The 20,385-nt window shown below is 43.9% G+C and overlaps 1 protein-coding gene across 2 annotated transcripts in view; it reads right to left on the bottom strand.

The window, feature by feature from the left end:
* Window positions 1-20,385, bottom strand: part of LOC112262867 (membrane-associated phosphatidylinositol transfer protein 2) — an 88,161-nt gene that overhangs the window by 30,748 nt on the left and 37,028 nt on the right. For both annotated transcript variants that reach the window (XM_024438676.2, XM_024438675.2), the window contains exons 2-3: window positions 6,735-6,949; window positions 1,147-1,361 (exon numbers count right to left, since the gene is read on the bottom strand). In XM_024438676.2, coding sequence (XP_024294444.1) covers window positions 1,147-1,361; window positions 6,735-6,812 — 293 coding nt within the window. In that variant the 5' untranslated portion in view covers window positions 6,813-6,949. The remainder of the gene's footprint in view (window positions 1-1,146; window positions 1,362-6,734; window positions 6,950-20,385) is intronic.

Here is a 20,385-nt window from a genome sequence, read left to right on the forward strand (position 1 = left end):
ACAGCAAAATACTTTGTGTATGGTGGAAACATTAGATTTTAGTAATTTAGCAGACGCTCTTATCCAGAGCAACTTACAGGAGCAATTAGGGTTAAGTGCCTTGCTCAAGAGCACAGATAGATTTTTCACCTCGTCGTCTATGGGATTTGAACCAGCGACCTTTCACTTACTGGCCCAATGCTCTTAACCGCTATGCTACCTGCCGATGTCTCTGTTATTGAGTAGGTTCTGGGCTAAATGATGGGCAAGTCTAAAAAATGTCTACCTGGCAAGAGCTAACTACTGTTCTTCTTTGTTTCGGTCTGTCACTCTAGATCTTTCTCACCCTCACTCTCTGGCTCCAGGCGAGGTGGAGAGCTGTTAGCCCATCTGTCGTCTGCAGCAGAGCTGTCACTGCTTTGATGAAACTGTCAGCAGACGGCTCCAGTCTATCAATACCTTGACAGTGTTTTCAAGGGGCGCTTCTCATTTCAGCAGCCTCACACCTGCAGCTCTGCCCAGGCCCCAGACAGACAGACAAACAAACGCACCCTAAGTCTAGGGCATCATCAATTCCGAACGATAGGCTGGCTAACAGAGCTGTTGGCTGGAAGACTGCCCATGTCTTGGTTGGCACGCTCTGCAGTGTTCTGATAACTGCTCTGGAATCTTTTAGCTTTGCTTGGCTAAGTATTTTCCTGAAGGGGCAGATTGAATAAACAATCACTCCATTATGGATAAGGTTTGATGTTGAGAACAACCCATCAGACAGCTCAAACTATGGGCATGGGTATAAGCTTAGGGTAAACAGTCTCACCAACTGTACTGTAGGGGCTGCTGTATAAGGGTGGTACTTCTGTGTGTGGGGGTGTAAAGGTGGTTCTTCTGTGTGTGTGTGGGGGGTTCTCCTGTGTGTGTGTGTGTGGGGGGGTGTAAGAGTGGTTGTCCTGTGTGTGGGGGTGTAAGAGTGGTTCTCCTGTGTGTGGGGGGGGAGGGTGTAAGGATGGTTCTCCTGTGTGTGGGGTGTAAGGGTGGTTCTCCTGTGTGTGTGTGTGTGGGGGGGTGTGTAAGGATGGTTCTCCTGTGTGAGGGGGTGTAAGGGTGGTACTCCTGTATGTGGAGGGGGGTGTAAGGGTGGTACTCCTGAAGGGGGCAATAGTCTCCCACCTTGTGCGGGTGTAGGGGTAGGCATTCCAGGACTCCTCCTCTACCCGGAGCGCTGCCTTGGGCAGGATGGAGCGGAACCAGCTGGGGATGTGCATGCCGATGTGGTAAACCTTGTGGGTGTACTGGCCGATTCCCCCTGGGCCGTTCTCATACGGCTTGTTCTCCAAGATCTCCACTCCGCTGCCCTCGCCACAGGTCTCATCCCGACTCTTTTTCTGTTCAGATCACAATACAGTTATGGGTTAGGTGAGGAAGCATAGGTCAAAGGTCAACTGAGGACTGAAATGAGGTTAAACAAGGAAGGTCAGGTGAAGCACCCTGATGTGAAGACAAAAACACGTCAAGAAAATGGCTACCTGGATTATCTGCACTGACAGATAATCACATACCCCCATTTTTATGCTGCTGCTACTCTTTGTTTATTATCTGTGCATAGTCACTTGCCCTACATGTATATATTATCTCAATTACCTCAACTAACCTGTGCCCCAGCACATTGACTTTGTACCGGTACCCGCTGTATATAGCCTTGTTACTGTTATTTTATTGTTGCTTTTTTATAATTTGTTTGTCTACTTTTTACTTATGTTTATTTTAGTAAATACTACCATAACACTTATTTTTCTTAAAACTACATTGTTGGTTAAGGGCTTGTAAGTAAGCATTTCACTGTAAGGTCTACTGTTGTATTCGGCGCATGTGACAAATAAAATTTGATTAAAATGTTTTTTTATTTTTATGGATTTACACACAGAGGATGTTGTAATTTAGCTTCAACAGAATAGGTGAATCACCAAGACATGCTGTTGACCTACACTGCTAAGTCAGGAGAGCTGCCGATCCAGCTCAGTCAAACACACCTTTCCCATATTTACATTCCAGGTACACCACAGTAATGGGGGAGGATAGGGGGCTGGAAGGACATGGTTTGATGAGTTTACTTTTCAAACATCACGCAGTGGGATCCACCAGGGAGAGGCTTCCTGCTGATGTAGAAACAAGGGAAACAGGCGTGCTAAAGGCACACTAGGGAACAGAGTCCAAGTGCTGAGGATGGTGAAAACGTGAGGGTAAGGGCAAGGACTACAGTATGACGTTCCCAGACAGTCTGAGATAATATCAGCGAGTCAATACTACATGTGCATGTAATACCTTAGCTACTCCCGGCTTTTACATAATGCTCTAGGAGGGAGAGGGACAACAGGAGGGAGAGGGACAACAGGAGGGAGAGGGACAACAGGGAAGCAGGCAGTGAATCAGTGGGGTAGGGGGGAGATGAGATGTGTGCAGCGAGGCATCCACCCCTCTAGCCCCCATTACCTTTGACAGGTTGTTCATTAGCCACCTACCCTGCTCTCAACAGCCAGACAAAGCTCCTCAGACACAGCACATTCCCCCTGACTGACTGCAGAAGCACACAATACACACACACAAAGATACACACAAACACAAGCAGATGCTCAAAAACACTCTGCAACACATACAGTATAGGCCTGTGCGCATAGCCACACACACGCACGCCCATATATAGACACAGCCAGACGCTTACACAAACATGCTGTAGTTTGTACACACCCACACACAGAAACGCACACCCACACACATGCAAGGCACTTCATTATCCTGCTGACAGGTGCCTGTGGCCTGCAAGCCCGGGTGCCACTGGCCAGTATCAATCCTAACCTCCTGCCAGAGGCTGGCTCTTGGTGCTCTGCAGCTCACAAGAAACCATCAGGAAGATTAAAAATCCCAGGCCACGGCTCAGCCCTCCCCTTTGGGAATAGACCTAATGTTTTGCTTAGATCTGTGTGCAAACCATAAAGGGTCTCCAAACAAAACTGAACTGAATAAAAAGGTGAAGAGGAAGGGAATGCAGGCAGGGGTATTCCATTGCTATTTCTATTTATGTCTCTTTCCTCATTGGTTTGACATGTTTCCAGGAGTTACACCGAAACTGACCGAGAGAGGTATGGTTACTAATGGATAAATTACATTCAGAAAGGAAGCTACATTACATTAAGTTATTCAGGAAGGACTAAATATAGAGGACAGTCTGTCTGTAATCTATCTGTTCAGTTTCCTCATAACTACCTGACTGGCTGTATTGACTGGCATAACCCTCATGACATCCGATCAGGGATACTGGAAGAACAAAATGGTGGGTGGTGAATAAATGCTGGAAGGGGAGGGAGAGAGTGAAAGAGAAAGTGCCCACTTAATTTAATTGACACCCTGCGTTTGTGATATCTTTGCAAATCACAGTCGCGATAATGCATTCACAATTAACTATCAATTTAGGAGGCAGAGTGATAAGGTTTAAAGGTAAACAAGAGACAGCCGTGTGGAACATGGAGTCAGGAGGCGTCTGGCCTGCTGGATGAAGACAGTCATACAGTACAGAGAAGCTCTTCATTGTACTGAGAGGTTCTGGGTATTATTTTTTTCAATATTTTTATTGAAGAACACAAAGATAATACAAATAAAGTTAAAGAACAACAAAAAAGGTCTGGCAGGTACAGCACACATCATACGTTCAGCATCTTTGAATGAGATAAATTTGAAGTACAAAACCCATTTTTCCCAGTATTCCTGGCCTCTCTCCTCATGATTTCTTAAAGCAAAGGTCATACGCTGACAGGTCCAAGCTTGAGCCACCATTGTTACACTGGGGATAAATCAGGGGCAGGAATTCAGCCTGGTGTTGCCCTGGAGGAATGAAGGAATGAAGACAGGGTATCCATCCACACCCATCTCCTACTCTCCCTAAAATATATTTCCCTCTCTGTTTCTACCCTCCACTCTTCAGCTCCATTTCTAACTCTTCCCCTCAAGCTCTCGGATTCTTCTCCTCACCGTTTCGTCCATCCGTCTGTCCGTCCCCCTCTCTCTCTCTCTCAAAACCTGACTGCCGGCATGATGCTGACGTCATGGTTGCCACGGCAACAGTGCTCTATAGTGTGATCATTTTACTCGTAAATACTCCTAAATATTTTGCTGTGCGACCTGAAAAGGTGGAAAAGGGGAAAGTAACTATGGGTCACTAATTTAACACCATCCTTCCTCCCTTGCCTGCCTCAGCTTGCTTGTAAACACTCTATCCTTTTGGATTCTCCATCTGTTCACTTTGCTGAGGTTCACAAGTACCTATGGAACTGGGCCAGAATCAATGACTCTGGAGCTCAACCCCAATTGTGGAAATGACTGATCAGCCCCTCTTCCTTCTAGTGTCAAAGCCCTTCCTCTGATCCAGTTCTATTAAAACAGGCTAGTACAAGTCCATACAGTACCCAACACCCTTAATACAGTACTGACAAAGCACTAAAGAGGCAGGGACACAACTTTTATGACTGCCTTGGGGCATGTCTGTTCACATGACCATGTTCAAACCCATTTAGAGGGAAATGCAGCTCAACTGGATTAGTGGCCAGTGCTGTACACCCGAGGATAATGCAAACTGTACAAACTGTATTTAGTGTACAGTGGTAGGCAGGGGAAGAGGGCTGGGCTGGCTACATGTAATGCAGCTAAGTAGGGACAGCTGTAGTTAAATCAGCCTGAATAGTAGACAGAAGAGAATTCAGAGGAGTGTTGATTGAGATTCTCAATATCCTGTGTTAGCAGCTTCTTCATCATCCCTACCTAGTGCCCACAAGCAAAATGTTTCTGGCGTATAAATAAACAACAGAACAAATGAATCCATTAGAGACATTCCTCCCGGGGGAAGTATGGTCCTTCCTAGCAGCTTCAGACTGGCGGCTTTCACGTCACAGCAGTTTCTGCCTGCTGTAAGAGAGTAGCAGAGTGCCCCTCCCACCCTGGACAAAACACACACCCAGCTGAGGGAGGGAGGGAGGGAACAGCCAGCCTCAGAGAGTTAAAGTAGAGATAATCCATCAGTACACAGCTCCTATTGTTCCTGTATACCAGGTATCATCAACTAGATTCAGCCGCGCGACGACTTTATCTTGAGTGGAGAGTCGGGAGCCGGAACAAAATAACAAATCATTTGTTGACTAAAAAAATATTTTAAAACCTTGCTTACATTTGAATATGATCACGTGTCTCTCTATTATGTGCGGGAATACTTGGGAACAGATTTCTTAAATGAAAATCACTTAGAGTTGATTTCCTGGTGTTTTTACAGTATTTTACGTCAAACAAAGAAAATTAAACCACTCAAAGTTATTACTGTCACGTTTTGACCTTAGTTTCTTTGTTTTGTCGTTGTTTTAGTATGGTCAGGGCGTGAGTTGGGTTGGGCAGTCTATGTTCTTTTTTCTATGATTTGGGATTTCTGTGTTTGGCCTGGTATGGTTCTCAATCAGAGGCAGCTGTCAATCGTTGTCCCTGATTGAGAACCATACTTAGGTAGCCTGTTTTCACCCTTGAGTTGTGGGTGATATTATCAGGAGCTGCCAGAGCCGCCTGTCAGTCAGGAGCTGCCAGAGCCGCCTGTCAGTCAGGAGCTGCCAGAGCCGCCTGTCAGTCAGGAGCTGCCAGAGCCGCCTGTTAGTCAGGAGCTGCCAGAGCCGCCTGTCAGTCAGGAGCTGCCAGAGCCACCTGTCAGTCAGGAACTGCCAGAGCCGTCCGTTACTTCGGTGCTGCCGGAATCGCCCTTCACTCCGGAGCTGCCGGAGTCTCCCGCCTGTCCGGTGCTGCCGGAATCTCCCGCCTGTCCGGTGGTGCCAGAATCTCCCGTCCAATCGGGACCCTTAACTAGGGTCCCCAGTCTGAGGTCGGCGGCGAGGTTCGCTACTCTAAAGAGGCCACGGAGGCGGGATAAGAGGCGGACAAAGACTATGGCGGAGTGGGGTCCAAGTCCCGCGCCAGAGCCACCACCGCGGACATACGCACACCCAGACCCTCCCCTATAGGTTCAGGTTTTGCGGCCGGAGTCCGCACCTTTGGGGGGGAGGGTACTGTCACGTTCTGACCTTAGTTCCTTTGTTTTGTCTTTGTTTTAGTATGGTCAGGGCGTGAGTTGGGGTGGGCAGTCTATGTTCTTTTTTTCTATGATTTGGGATTTCTGTGTTTGGCCTGGTATGATTCTCACTCAGAGGCAGCTGTCAATCGTTGTCCCTGATTGAAAACCATACTTAGGTAGCCTGTTTTCACCCTTGAGTTGTGGGTGATTATTTTCTGTTGAGTGTTTGTGTATTCACTGTACAGGAGGACTGTTTTGTTTCGTTTTCGTTATTTTTGTTTTTGTGTTCATGGTATTAAATTAGCAATATGGACACTTACCACGCTGTGCATTGGTCCTTCTCTTCTTCCATCAACAACAGCCGTTACAATTACTTATTTATTTTTGCTCAGAAAACTTTGGGGTACAACATTTTTCAGCGCGGGCCACCAGTTTGGGAACCCGGCTGTATCCCAACATTAAACGCTGTGTGACCAATCCATTTATAATTGAGCACTTTAATGACCAATCGCGGTAGAAAATCCCCTGTTTTACAAAAGCTCCCCCTCCACTCCACTACAGATTTGTTGTCCAGTGAGTGTTCTATTGAACTCTGGGGTGGAGGTGTTGTCCTGCAGGTCAGGGGTCAGGAGTTACAGGTGAAGCGTGTGTCTGTTGGCCTCACCTGGATCATGTAGAGCTGGGCGATGCGGTACTCGTCCACGCTCATTGGCATTGGGATCCGGTACTCCTTGATCAGCATGGTGAGTCTGGGGTGGGGGAGAGGGGCCAGGAATAGGGGAGAGGGACAGAGGGAGGGGAGGGGGCTGGTGGTGGGAGGGACTGGGGGGTTTCTATGTGTGACTCGTCAGTTCACTGATGCGTCCTCATCGATGGTGCCTGTGGATGAGAAGAGAGACATAAATGGTAAGATCGCTGAACAGTTAAAGTAGGCTTGTGCGGTATACCGTATATACCGTATACCGGGGTATTTGGAAATAGCCACATGATGCTCTTTCAATATACCATCAAAATGTTCTTTTAAGTTTTTCAATACCATTAAATATTTGTGGCAATTTGTTAAGTAAATATCTGCAGTCAACTTGTGCAATACATTAGTGGATAAAGCAGATCCCGTTCTTATTTCACCTGTCACATTATTTTACATTATGAAGCTTACTTAGTTCCCCAGCACAGCTGAGCCAGTCACGTGTATGTTTGTAAAAGTCACAACAGGAGAAAGCAGGAGCAGGTGTGTCCAGCTGTGTATTGACAGGGGTTGCATTTTATATTGAAAGTCAACTGTGTTTTCTTCAATAAAATGATCAGGGAGGTGCAACTATAGTGCAACACATTCGGCATAAAACAGTGTCATTTTCATCGGATGAAAACAGAAGTGCAATGCTATTTGGCTGGCAGCCACACAAGTAAATGAGCTTACAGTCAAAAAGCAAGGTATTTTTTGCAAAAACGATGTATGGCCATCATAATGTTTAGGCCTATCATAGAAATAATGTAGCCAGCTACATTTCCTAATGTTTTGCTTGAAGTTAATCTTGCATTTTACCTAAGAAAAATAGGCTTGCTACACTGAGAACAGCACCAGAGAAAAGAAGCTCCACATCAGTGGCAGCGCTGTCTGCTGATAGAACTCCGGTTCCTGAATTCTCATCCCAGTGAAGAAGTGCAACTGATGCACAGAATGAGTCTGATGCCGAGCAGAAATCACAATAAGAAGCATTTTAGATGTGTTTACAAAACACAGCAAGATATTTCTTATGCGTTTTATATATTTTTTTCCTGCATAAAAAACGCAGCATTATTCATTAACACGAGCCCTAGTTTAACTTGCTAGTGGTTGAATTAATAAGATGATGAGGCGTTACCTTGTTTGAGAAGGAAAAGCCCTTTGGATGAGTTATTTGTACAGCTGCCACTGCTATTTTGATTTACTTGATTTTTCTTCTCCCCATTCTAGGCCTGTCTGATTCTCCCCTCTTCTCAAAGCAGAGCAGGCAGGCCCATTGCCTTAGTGACTCCAGACTCCACACAGACACAGCATGTAGACATGCTGCTGAAGAGCCAGTACTGCATGCATCAAAACGTTGTACATTTGCACATTGTCCCTTGTTCACATTCACTTGTAAATGTCCAAACAGATATGTTTATTGGTGTTAAAATAGAGAAAGTATGCCATTTTGAGCACCAGGCTACTGATGTCATGCAGAGGCTGTTGTTTTGTCTTTATACTTTTTTATAACTACAAGTTTGATGTCGGACTACAATAGAATGTTCATGATGTCTTTATGACAATTGTCTACAGAAATGTCGATAGACTGACTGTAAACCAGCCTTTAGATTGTTTCCACTGATCCAATCCCATTTCCCCATTCTCCTGAGGCCTAACCTGAGGAGAGAACCCAGAGCATCCACTACTGATTACCCCAGCATTGCGTAACTATAAGGCTCCCCCAATAGCAGAAACTGTGGTCGTATATGGCTCACAGCCATCCCATCTAATTATGGTAGTGCCCAACTCATGACCATTAGGTCGCTAATGGCCTGGTACTCAGGGCTCTATTGTCCCGCTTCCAGTGAATCAACAGTTGAATTAAAATGTGTTTTGTTGTGAAAACATGTTACTATTAACGTTCCCAAACAGATTTCACTTGGTTTCCCAAATTAAGCACTGGGTAGCTGCAGAAACAGGGTTGGAGAGCCCGTGGCATACAGAGTTTGGAGGAATAGAGGCTGCATGCTCCTCAAACAGTGGTTGACACATGGAGTGAAATAACCGGAGTAGCTTACCTGGCATGATTGAAAAACGAGCCAGTGGGAAAGCAGCCTGAATTCACTATTCCAGTGAATACTGATGACATGTCATATTTCCCCTGCCCCTGTTTCTGCCCATTTGATAACGGGACATTCTAAATCTAAACTAATTTGACATATTAGTAAAGACCATATTAAATTGATGGGTGAAAATATGATCACTTGATGAAAGAACAGTGTGTGCAACCTGAGGCAAGGAACAGATCACAAGATTTTTTAGCAATTTTCTCAAATCATCGATAGCCTATAGTCGCATCATGCATATGTTTTCATTTCTAAGACATTCTAAGGTTTGTATCATTCACAACTGGTTGCTAAATAACTATAAAACTAACATATAGGACCTGTGATCACTAAAGGATCACCAAATGATCACTTTTACACTCAACATAGCCACTTCATATATGCACTCGCTCCAGAATGGGAAAAATATCCTTTCTATTTTATTCAGCTAAGTTCAATTATATTATTCTTACTATAAAATCATATAATATTTTGGTACTAGACTTATAAGCATATCTTGTCTGCTAAATGAACAAGCGTACAGCCTATGGCATGGAGCATAGCCAGATAACATACAGTAAGCCAACTCATATTCTGTTCTTCTGAAATACATGTTCTTCCTATCATAATGTTTCTTTAGACTTTCCTAAAATAAAGAATGGATCTATTGTGATGGTGTATATTAAATTGATTTATTAGACAACATTTTATGACCACAGCCCTAGGTCAGTGACCTGGCAGCGTGGTGCCAGGACAACAACCACTCCCTCTTCGTCAGCAAGACATAGGAGCTGATCGTGAACTACAGGAAATGGAGGGCTGAGCACACCCCTATTCACATCGACGAGGCTGTAGAGGAGAGGGTTGAGAGCTTCAAGATGCTTGGTGTCCACATCACTAAGGAATTAATATGGTCCACACACACACCAACACAGTCGTGAAGAAGGCATGACAATGCCTCTTCCCCCTCAGGAGGCTGAAAACATTTAGCATGAGCCCTCAGATCATCACAAAGTGATACAGTTGCACCATTGAAAGCATCTTGACTGGCTCTCTCAACGCTTGGTATGGCAACTACTAGGCATCCGACTGCAAGGAGCTACAGAAGGTAGAGCGGACGAGCTCCCTGCCATCCAGGACCTATATACCAGACGGGGTCAGAGAAAGTTAAGGCCCTAAAAATTGTCAGACTCCAGCCACCCAAGTCATAGACTGTTCTATCTGCTATTGCACGGAAAGTAGTACCGACGCACCAAGTCTGGAACAACAGGATCCTGAACACATTCTACCCCAAGGCCTTAAGACTACTAAAAAGTTCACCAAATAGATACCAGGACTATCTGCATTTACCCTTTTGATTAATCACATTCACTGTTGCTACTGTTTATGATCTATTCTGTTGCCTAATCGCTTTACCCCTACCTATATGTACATATCTACTTCAATCACGTTGTACCCCATCGACCCGGTTCTGGTACCCTGTATACAGTGCATTCGGGAAGTTTTCACACCACTTTACTTTTTCCACAGTTTGTTACATTACAGACCTATTTTATATTGATGACATTTTTCCCTGATCAACCTACACACACTACCCCATAATGTCAAAACAAAAACAGTTTTGCAAATGTATAAAACAAATACTGAAAAATCACATTCAGACTAGTGGTCGACGGATTAATCGGAATGGCCGATTAATTAGGGCCGAATTCAAGTTCATAATAATAAATTCATAATAATCGGAAATCTGTCTTTTTTTTTTTACACCTTTATTTAATCTTTATTTAACGAGGCAAGTCAGTTAAGAACATATTCTTATTTTCAATGATGGCCTAGGAACGGTGGGTTAACTGCCTTGTTCAGGGGCAGAACGACAGATTTTTACCTTGTCAGCTCAGGGATACAATCTTGCAACCTTACGGTTAACTAGTCCAATGCTCTAACCACCTGCCTCTCATTGCACTCCACGAGGAGCCTGCCTGTTACGCAAATGCAGTAAGAAGCCAAGGTAAGTTGCTAGCTAGCATTAAACTTAATCAATCATAATCACTAGTTATAACTACACATGGTTGATGATATTACTAGTTTATCTAGCGTGTCATGCGTTGCATATAATTGATGCAGTGCGCATTCGCGAAAAAGGACTGTCATTGCTCCAACGTTTACCTAAACATTAACACCAATGCCTTTCTTAAAATCAATACACGGGAGTATATATTTTTAAACCTGCATATTTAGCTAAAAGAAATCCAGGTTAGCAGGCAATATTAACCAGGTGAAATTGTGTCACTTCTCTTGCGGTCATTGCACACAGAGTCAGGGTATATGCAACAGTTTGGGCAGCCTGGCTCATTGAGAACTAATTTGCCAGAATTTTACATAATTATGACATAACATTGAAGGTTGTGCAATGTAACAGGAATATTTAGACTGATGGATGCCACCCGTTAGATAAAATTACGGAACTGTTCCGTATTTCACTGAAAGAATAAACGTCTTATTTTCAAGATGATCGTTTCCGGATTCGACCATATTAATGACCTAAGGCTCACATTTCTGTGTGCTATTATGTTATAATTAAGTCTATGATTTGACAGAGCAGTCTGACTGAGCGATCGTAGGCACCTGCAGGCTCATAAGCATTCATTCAAACAGCACTTTCGTGTGTTTTGCCAGCAGCTCTGCTGTTTATGACTTCAAGCCTATCAACTCCCGAGATTAGGCTGGTGTAACGATGTGATGTGAAATGACTAGCTAGTTAGCGGGGTGTGCGCTAATAGAGTTTCAAACGTCACTCGCTCTGAGACTTGGAGTAGTTGTTCCCCTTGCTCTGCATGGGTAACACTGCTTCGAGGGTGGCTGTTGTCGTTGTGTTCCTGGTTTGAGCCCAGGTAGGAGCGAGGAGAGGGACGGAAGCTATACTGTTACACTGGCAATACTAAAGTGCCTATAAGAACATCCAATAGTCAAAGGCATATTAAATACAAATGGTATAGAGAGAAATAGTCCTATAATAACTACAACCTAAAACTTCTTACCTGGGAATATTGAAGACTCATGTTGAAAGGAACCACCAGCTTTCATATGTTCTCATGTTCTGAGCAAGGAACTTACATTAGCTTTCTTACATGGCACATAATGCACTTTTACTTTCTTCTCCAACACTTTGTTTTTGCATTATTTAAACCAAATTGAACATGTTTCATTATTTATTTGAGGCTAAATTGATTTTATTGATGTATTATATTAAGTTAAAATAAGTGTTCATTCAGTATTGTTGTAATTGTCATTATTACAAATACATTTTTTTTTAAATCGGCCGATTAATCGGTATCGGCCTTTTTTGTCCTCCAATAATCAGTATCGGTATCAGCGTTGAAAAATCATAATCGATCGACCTCTATTCAGACCATTTACTCGGTACTTTGTTGTAGCACCTTTGCCAGCGATTACAGACTTGATGCTACAAGCTTGGCAGACCTGCATTTGGGGTGTTTCTCCCATTCTTCTCTGCAGATCCTCTCAAACTCTGTCAGGTTGGATGGGGAGTATCACTGCACAGCTATTTTCAGGTCTCTCCAGAGATGTTAGATAGGGTTGAAGTCCGGGCTCTGGCTGGGCAACTCAAGGACATTCCAACACCTGTCCCGAAGCCACTCCTGCGTTGTCTTGGCTGTGTGCTTAGGGTCGTTGTCCTTAGGGTTGTTGTTTTATCAAGGATCTCTCTGTACTTTGCTCTGTTCATCTTTCCCTCAATCCTGACTAGTCTCCAGGTCCCTGCCGCTGAAAAACATCCCCACAGCATGATGCTGCCACCACCATGCTTCACCGTAGGGATGGTGCCAGGTTTCCTCCAGACCTGACACTTGGCATTCAGGTCAAATAGTTCAATCTTGGTTTCATCAGACCAGAGAATCTTGTTTCTCATGATCTGAGAGTCCTTTAGGTGTCTTTTGACAAACTCCAAGTGGACTGTAATGTGCCTTTTACTGAGGAGTGACTTCCATCTGGCCACTCTACCATAAAGGCCTGATTGGTGGAGTGCTGCAGAGATGGTTGTTTTTCTGGAAGCTTCTCCCATTTCCACAGAGGAACTCTGGAGCTCCCTGACCAAGGTCCTTCTCCCTCGATAGTTCAGTTTGGCCAAGTGGCCAGCTCTAGGAAGAGTCTTGGCAGTTCCAAACTTATTCCATTTAAGAATGATGGAGGCCACTGTGTTCATGGGGTCCTTCAATGCTGCAGAAATGTTTTGGTACCCTTCCACAGATCTATCCCTCGACACAATCCTGTCTCAGAGCTCTACGGACAATTCCTTCGACTGTGGGACCTTATATAGACAGGTGTGTGCCATTCCAATATTGTCCAATCAATTTAATTTATCACAGGTGGACTCCAATCAAGTTGTAGAAACATCTCAAGGATGATCAGCTATGAAAAGCTAACTGACATTTACTCCTGAGGTGCTGATCTGTTGCACCCTCTACAACCACTGTGATTATTATTATTTGACCCTGCTGGTCACCTATGAACATTTTAAAATCTTGGCCATGTACTGTTATAATCTCCACCCGGCACAGCCAGAAGAGGACTGGCCACCCCTCAGAGCCTGGTTCCTCTCTAGGTTTCTTCCTAGGTCCCTGCCTTTCTAGAGAGTTTTTCCTAGCCACCGTGCTTCTACATCTGCATTGCTTGCTCTGTGGTTTTAGGCTGGGTTTCTGTATAGCACTTTGTGACATTGGCTGATGTAAAAGGGCTTTAGAAATACATTTGATTGATTGATCAATGGAAAAAGGATGCACCTGAGCTCAATTTCAAGTCTCATAAAGGGTCTGAATACTTATGTAAATAAGGTATTTCTGTTTTTGCTTTGTCATTATGGGATATTGTGTGTAGATTGATGAGTAAAAAAAACTATTTCATCCATTTTAGAATAAGGCTGTAACATAACAAAATGTGGAAAAAGTCAAAGGGTCTGAATACTGTATGAAGCCAAATTATCGTTACTGATTGTGTATTTATTCCTCATGTTATTATTTTTCTATATTTTTCTCTCTGCGTTGTTTGGAATGGCCCTCAAGTAAGCATTTCACTGTCAATCTACACCTGTGGTTAACGAAGCAAATACAATTAGATTAGATATAAATTTGATGACTTAACAGGACTGACTGAGAGGCAGGCAGCACTGGTTCATAGTGTGGGAGGGAAGTTGAGCTGTGGGATTTTAACTCTTCCTTCTCTCCTCCTCCGCTATTTCTTTATACTCTACACACAATGCACAGCAGCCTGCTCTAGATGGTACGACACATCCACAAAAGCAGAGCGGAACATCGTGGGGGGAGAAGAGATAACAACATTACTGTAGAAATAGATTTGGCCCTAAACAGAGAGTACGCAGTGGCAGAAAACCTGACCACTGTGACTGACCCAAAGTTTAGGAAATCTTTGACTATGTACAGACTCCATGAGCATAGCCTTGCTATTGAGAAAGGCCACCCAAGGCAGACCTGGCTCTCGAGAAGAAAGGCTATGCGCACACTGCCCACAAAATGAGGTGGAAACTAAGCTGCACTTCCTAACTTCCTGCCAAATGTAGACTTTGAAAACAAATCCATTTTTTTGATAAATTCCCATATCGATTGGGTGAAATACCACAGTGTGCAATTACAGCAGCAAGATTTGTGACCTGTTGCCACAAGAAAAGGGCAACCAGTGAAAAACAAACAGCATTGTAAATACAACCTATATTTTCCCTTTTGTACATTATCATTACAACACTGTATATAGACATAATAACATTTGAAATGTCTTTATTATTTTGGAACTTTTGTAAGTATAATGTTTAATGTACATTTTGTGTTTGTTTATTTCACTAAGTGTTTATTATCTATTTCACTTGCTTTGGCAATGGAAACATAGCTTTCCCATACCAATAAAGCCCCGTAAATGTAGTTGAATAGAAATCAAACCGCCACTCATCATGCTAACAGTCCAGTAGCTGAACACCACCGTTCAATCCGCCTTAAGGTCTTTACAGACTATGTCAGATTCAGTCTTTTACGATTATCACATCACAATGTACGAGGTTCCCAAATTAAAATCTTGATATCAACCTGGCCAGATTGTATGATTAGCTTCCGTTCTGTCGTCACATTCTGCGATTGGCCTGAGAGGCTGTCTGCTGACGTAGGCTGCGTCAAATGGTAGGTAGCCTAGCGGTTAGAGCAGGGCTGCCCAACCCTGGAGATCTACCGTCCTGTGGGTTTTCAGTCCAACCCTAATTTAACCCACCTGTTTCTTCTAATTACCTGCTCAACAAGACCTTAACTAGCTGAATCAGATATGCTAAATTAGGGTTGGACTGAAAACCTACAGGACAGTAGATCTCCAGGAAGAGGGTTGGGCAGTTCTGGGTTAGAGCATTGGGCCAGTAACTGAAAAGTTGCTGATTCGAATCCCCGAGCCGACAAGGCTCTGTCGATGTCCCCTTGGACAAGGCCCTTATGCAAAATCGTGGCATAAGACGGCTAGAATATTACAGTCTACAAAGACCTTAAAATGAAAATTACACTAAAAAAATATATTTTGGTATTAGTTTCATTGGTCCACTGTTGATAACAGTCCCAAATGTTTGCATGTCAGCAATCAAGTTTTCAAGATATAGAATTTTCAAATGAGGCAAAACGTACCATACTGTGTCTTTCTGTATTGTGAAAGTTCTATATATATCCTGAAAACTTGATCGCTGCAAAATATTTTGGGACCGTATCAACAGTGGAATAATGAAACAAATACCTAAAAATAGTCTGAGTGTTATTTTCTTTTAAGCCTGGTGCCACTGTGCCAAAACACATGATCTAATCCCTGCAGTTTTTGTAATGTAATATGGAGCATTGATGTAGAAACAAAAATTGTGAAATAAATTTTCAGAACTCCCTGCACCTAGTACTCTTGCAGTCAAAATCATAATGAGGTGAAACCAATGTCAGTCAACACACCAGCAGTTAACAGGACAGGGCTGATTCAACTCATGCACCCTAGATACAACAAGCAGGCATAATGATCCTTTAATTACAGTCCAGGGCCCGGTTTCCCAATAGCAATGGAACTTACAAGTGTTTTAAAGATACATCTTTTCTATAACGGCCGAAGATGTAACATGCTTTTCCCAAAACACCACATAGAGAGAATGGTCATAAGGGCGTCGTTGGAGCATGTATCGATACCGATGGGATCAAAATAAAGGCAGTGTTTGCTCTCATTCAAATCTTGATTTAAAATTATAATTATTTCGCAAAACTGATGAGGTTTCAGCTCCTAGAGAGATATTACCACCTTGAGGCGGCTTATTCTAATGCTTACCCAATAAAAATGCACTAAATCCCCAATTTGGCACGTTAGGCTACACATTAAATATATTGAGACAAATTACAGACAGTAGCCTACAAGTAGCAGAATATAACTACATTTATTGAACATGTAATGTATTTCAATAGGACTGAAATGGACCTAAAGCCTACTGTTTATATTTTAACACATTCATCTTGGTTTTCATTTGAAACATCTTTTTATACGTCGCTTGTTTCTATCAATTGCAAAGACATTGGCAACGTTGTATGTGTAATCAACTTTGTTCTGACGTTATCGGAGATCACAGAGAGACCAATGTGATTTTATGTTTAGCGGAGATCTTCTGCGTATAAAGTGACGCGGGAGGGGAAAAAAGCATCTAACAACACACTTAGCTGTTCTACGAGTGATCGGAGGCAGACGTTAGATTACGAGGGTTTTTCATGTTCAGCTTAATAACACCGCTTTTGGGAAACAGCTCGGAGATTTAACGACGCTCCTACAAAAGGTTCTAACGATGAACTTAGCCTTAAGATGCTTTTGGGAAACCGGGCCCTGTCCAAGATGATGTCATCCTCCCATTAGGCCTGAGAACTCATAAAGAGGCTTTGGGAAAGGGGGTTCATTTATTTAGATTTTTTTTATTTAACCTTTATTTAACTAAGAACAAATTCTTATTTAAAATGACGGCCTACCAAAATGCAAAAGGCCTCCTGTGGGGACGGGGAATGAAAAATAAAAAATATAGGACAAAACACACATCACGACAAGATGCGTATTACTTGTGTTGAGGAGGGGCTGTTAGATACGGCTGGTTCATACTGTGTTGTATTGCATCTGGTTGGACAAATAGGCAGGAAAGGATGTGAGACATTGTTTTAACAGATTTCATTATATAGCCTATAGCAAGGGTAGGGCCTGTGTATACCGGTAAACGTAATTGTGATGCAGCACAGGGTCACGAGGCAGACACTGTTTAGAGGTTATCTAGGGGTAGTGGAACAGGGGGAAATCTACACAGAGGAGAGTGTGTGAGAGATTGTCAAGTCTCTGAGCCACCACTGACAAATGTAAGCCTACTTCTCTAGTGCTATTTGATGAAACACACCCATCACACATACAGCTTATACACTCCCTCTCGCACACACTCATGTGCTAACACACCCACAGATGCTAATGCAGTCTTGAATACTGTAACCCACACACTGACAGAAATGGTCTGCCATGCTGGAATGCACACGGTTGACTGTTCAAGCCAGTGGAGAGAAAGGCCCCTGTGTCTTTGACCCTACAGACCTCTGCAGTCAAAATTCCCTTGAGGAAGAGTGAATGACAGGGTATGAGTGTGTGTGAGAAAGAGAGCGAGATGGAGAGATTCCAACAGAACGGTGCAATGTCACAGTGTGGCTCTATCTTGGGGGACCTGACGGGAGCCTGTGGGCAGCGATGATGACGCTGCAGAAAGGGTTTGTGCTGACGCATGCGGATATGGCCCAGCCCTCGACACCATCTGCCACACAGCCATCAACATACAAGATTCATTAGCCTCTTGCTTCACCGCTCAGAGATTGAGGAAAGGGAAGGCTTTCCTTCTCTGTCACAGTTACTCTTCTCCTCCCTTCCCATCTTTTCCCTCACTGTCACTGTCTCTTTCAATCATCTCTTTATCTCTCTCTCTCTGTCTCTACCCAACTTTTTTAAAGCCTCCTGGAAAAAAATATAGTTACAAACTGACACACACTATTACCCTGTTAAGGCTAGGGCTGATTTCAAGGTTTTACTGCTTACCTACAAAGCATTACATAGGTTTGCTCCTACCTATCTCTCCAATTTGGTCCTGCCATACATACCAACATGCACACTACGGTCACAAGACGCAGGCCTCCTTATTGTCCCTAGAATGTCTAAGCAAACAGCTGGAGGCAGGGCTTTCTCCTATAGAGCTTAATTTCTATGGAATGGTCTGCCTACCCATGTGAGATGCAGACTCAGTCTCAACCTTTAAGGTTATTGAAGACTCATCTCTTCAGTAGGTCCTATGATTGAGTGTAGTCTGTCCCAGGAGTGTGAAGGTGAACGGAAAGGCATTGGAGCAACGAACCACCCTTGCTGTCTCTGCCTGGCCGGTTCCCCTCTCGCCACTGGGATTCTCTGCCTCTAACCCTATTACGGGGGCTGAGTCACTGGCTTACTAGTGCTCTTCCATGCCGTCCCTAGGCGGGGTGCGTCACTGAGTGTGTTGAGTCACTGACGTGATCTTCCTGTCCGGGTTGGCGCCCCCCTCGGGCTTGTGCGGTGGAGGAGATCTTCGTGGGCTATATTCAGCCTTGTCTCAGGGTAGTAATATGGTGGTTTAAGATATCCCTCTAGTGCTGTGGTGGCTGTGCATTGGCAAAATGCCTGGGGTTATATCCTGCCTGGTTGGCCCTGCCCGGAGTTATTGTCGGATGGGGCCACAGTGTCTCCCGACCCCTCCTGTCTCAGCCTCCAGTATTTATGCTGCAATAGTTTGTGTGTCGGGGGCTAGGATCAGTCTGTTATATCTGGAGTATTTCTCCTGTCTTATCCAGTGTCCTGTGTGAATTTAAGTATGCTCCCTCTAACTCTCTCTCTCTCTCTTTTCTCTCTTCTCTCTGAGGACCTGAGCCCTAGGACCATGCCTCAGAACTATCTGACCTGATGACTCCTTGCTTGTCCCCAGTCCACCTGGTCGTGCTGCTGCTCCAGTTTCAACTGTCCTGCTTGCGGCTATGGAACCCTGACCTGTTCACCGGATGTGCTACCTTGTCCTGGACCTGGTGTTTTCAACGATCTCTACCGCACCTGCTGTCTCTAACGCTGAATGATCGGCTATGAAAAGCTAACTGACATTTACTCCTGAAGTGCTGACCTGTTGCACCCTCTACAACCACTGTGACTATTATTATTTGACCCTGCTGGTCATCTATGAACATTTTAACATCTTGGCCATGTACTGTTATAATCTCCACCCAGCACAGCCAGAAGAGGACTGGCCACCCCTCATAGCCTGGTTCCTCTCTAGGTTTCTTCCTAGGTTCCTGCCTTTCTATGGAGTTTTCCCTAGCCACTCAGCTTCTACATCTGCAGTGCTTGCTGTTTGGGGTTTTAGGCTGTGTTTCTGTATAGCACTTGTGACATTGGCTGAGGTATAAAGGGCTAATAAATACATTTGATTGATTGTTTGATTCAAACTTCTCTAAAAAACCTTTCTGTGCACTTGTTAAACACTTGAGCTGGAGAGCGAGAGATTGTCTGGCCTGGTGCACTGATGGTTGACTGACACAGGTACTGAAGGAGAACAGAGAACAGCATCCTAGAAAACCTCCCCATCAAACAGGAAATTACTTTAGTACCTCTGCTTAATCCTAGTCTTTTCTACTGAACAGTGTAAATCAGCACTATTCCTCAACCGAAGGCCATCATTTTTCTGAAAAGACTAGTAGTTTTCCCTGAACATTTTGTGAAGGGAGTTTCCTGCTCAGATGCTACCCAGAAAATGTCATAACAGAAAACACTGTAATCTTTCCCCAACTAGAATAAATAGGCAATTATCCAGATACCTCTCACTCATCTACCACTAGCAACCTTCACATAAACCACTGGCACAATGCTTGAACCCCCCCCCCCACCAACACACACAAGGTCTAAAAATAGAATGGTCATAATAATCCTAGCATACGCAAGCACAGTGCTTGACGCTGTACGTTGGTAGAATATGCCCATTCCGGTCTAAAAATACAGTCTCTGCTACACCCTGGGTAGTGACGTAATAGCAGCACACAGCGGTCCCACAGCACTAATCTAAGGGGCTGTGATTGCTCTACTCAAACTAGGCTAATTGTACCACTGTGGCTGGGCATGTGTCATCAGAAGGGTTTCTCATTGGTTTATAAATAAAGTAATTTTAATTTTATTGAATAGTGGTGGCCAGCAGCAAGGGAGTAACATCTAATGTAACATTTTTATTTGTGCTGGTCCCAGATCTGTATCTCTTTATAAGATGTTAGACATTGAAGAGCACAGGCTGAGTTTGCAATGAGACTGATACAACGTCAGTGTCTGCTAGGGTCCCTGAGGACCCAGGGAGGTCATTCAGAACAAACTCCTGAGAAGGTTCTATGTTTAACTACACT

The sequence above is a fragment of the Oncorhynchus tshawytscha genome, linkage group LG12 (assembly GCF_018296145.1).
Source record: "Oncorhynchus tshawytscha isolate Ot180627B linkage group LG12, Otsh_v2.0, whole genome shotgun sequence".
Lineage (NCBI taxonomy): Eukaryota > Metazoa > Chordata > Actinopteri > Salmoniformes > Salmonidae > Oncorhynchus > Oncorhynchus tshawytscha.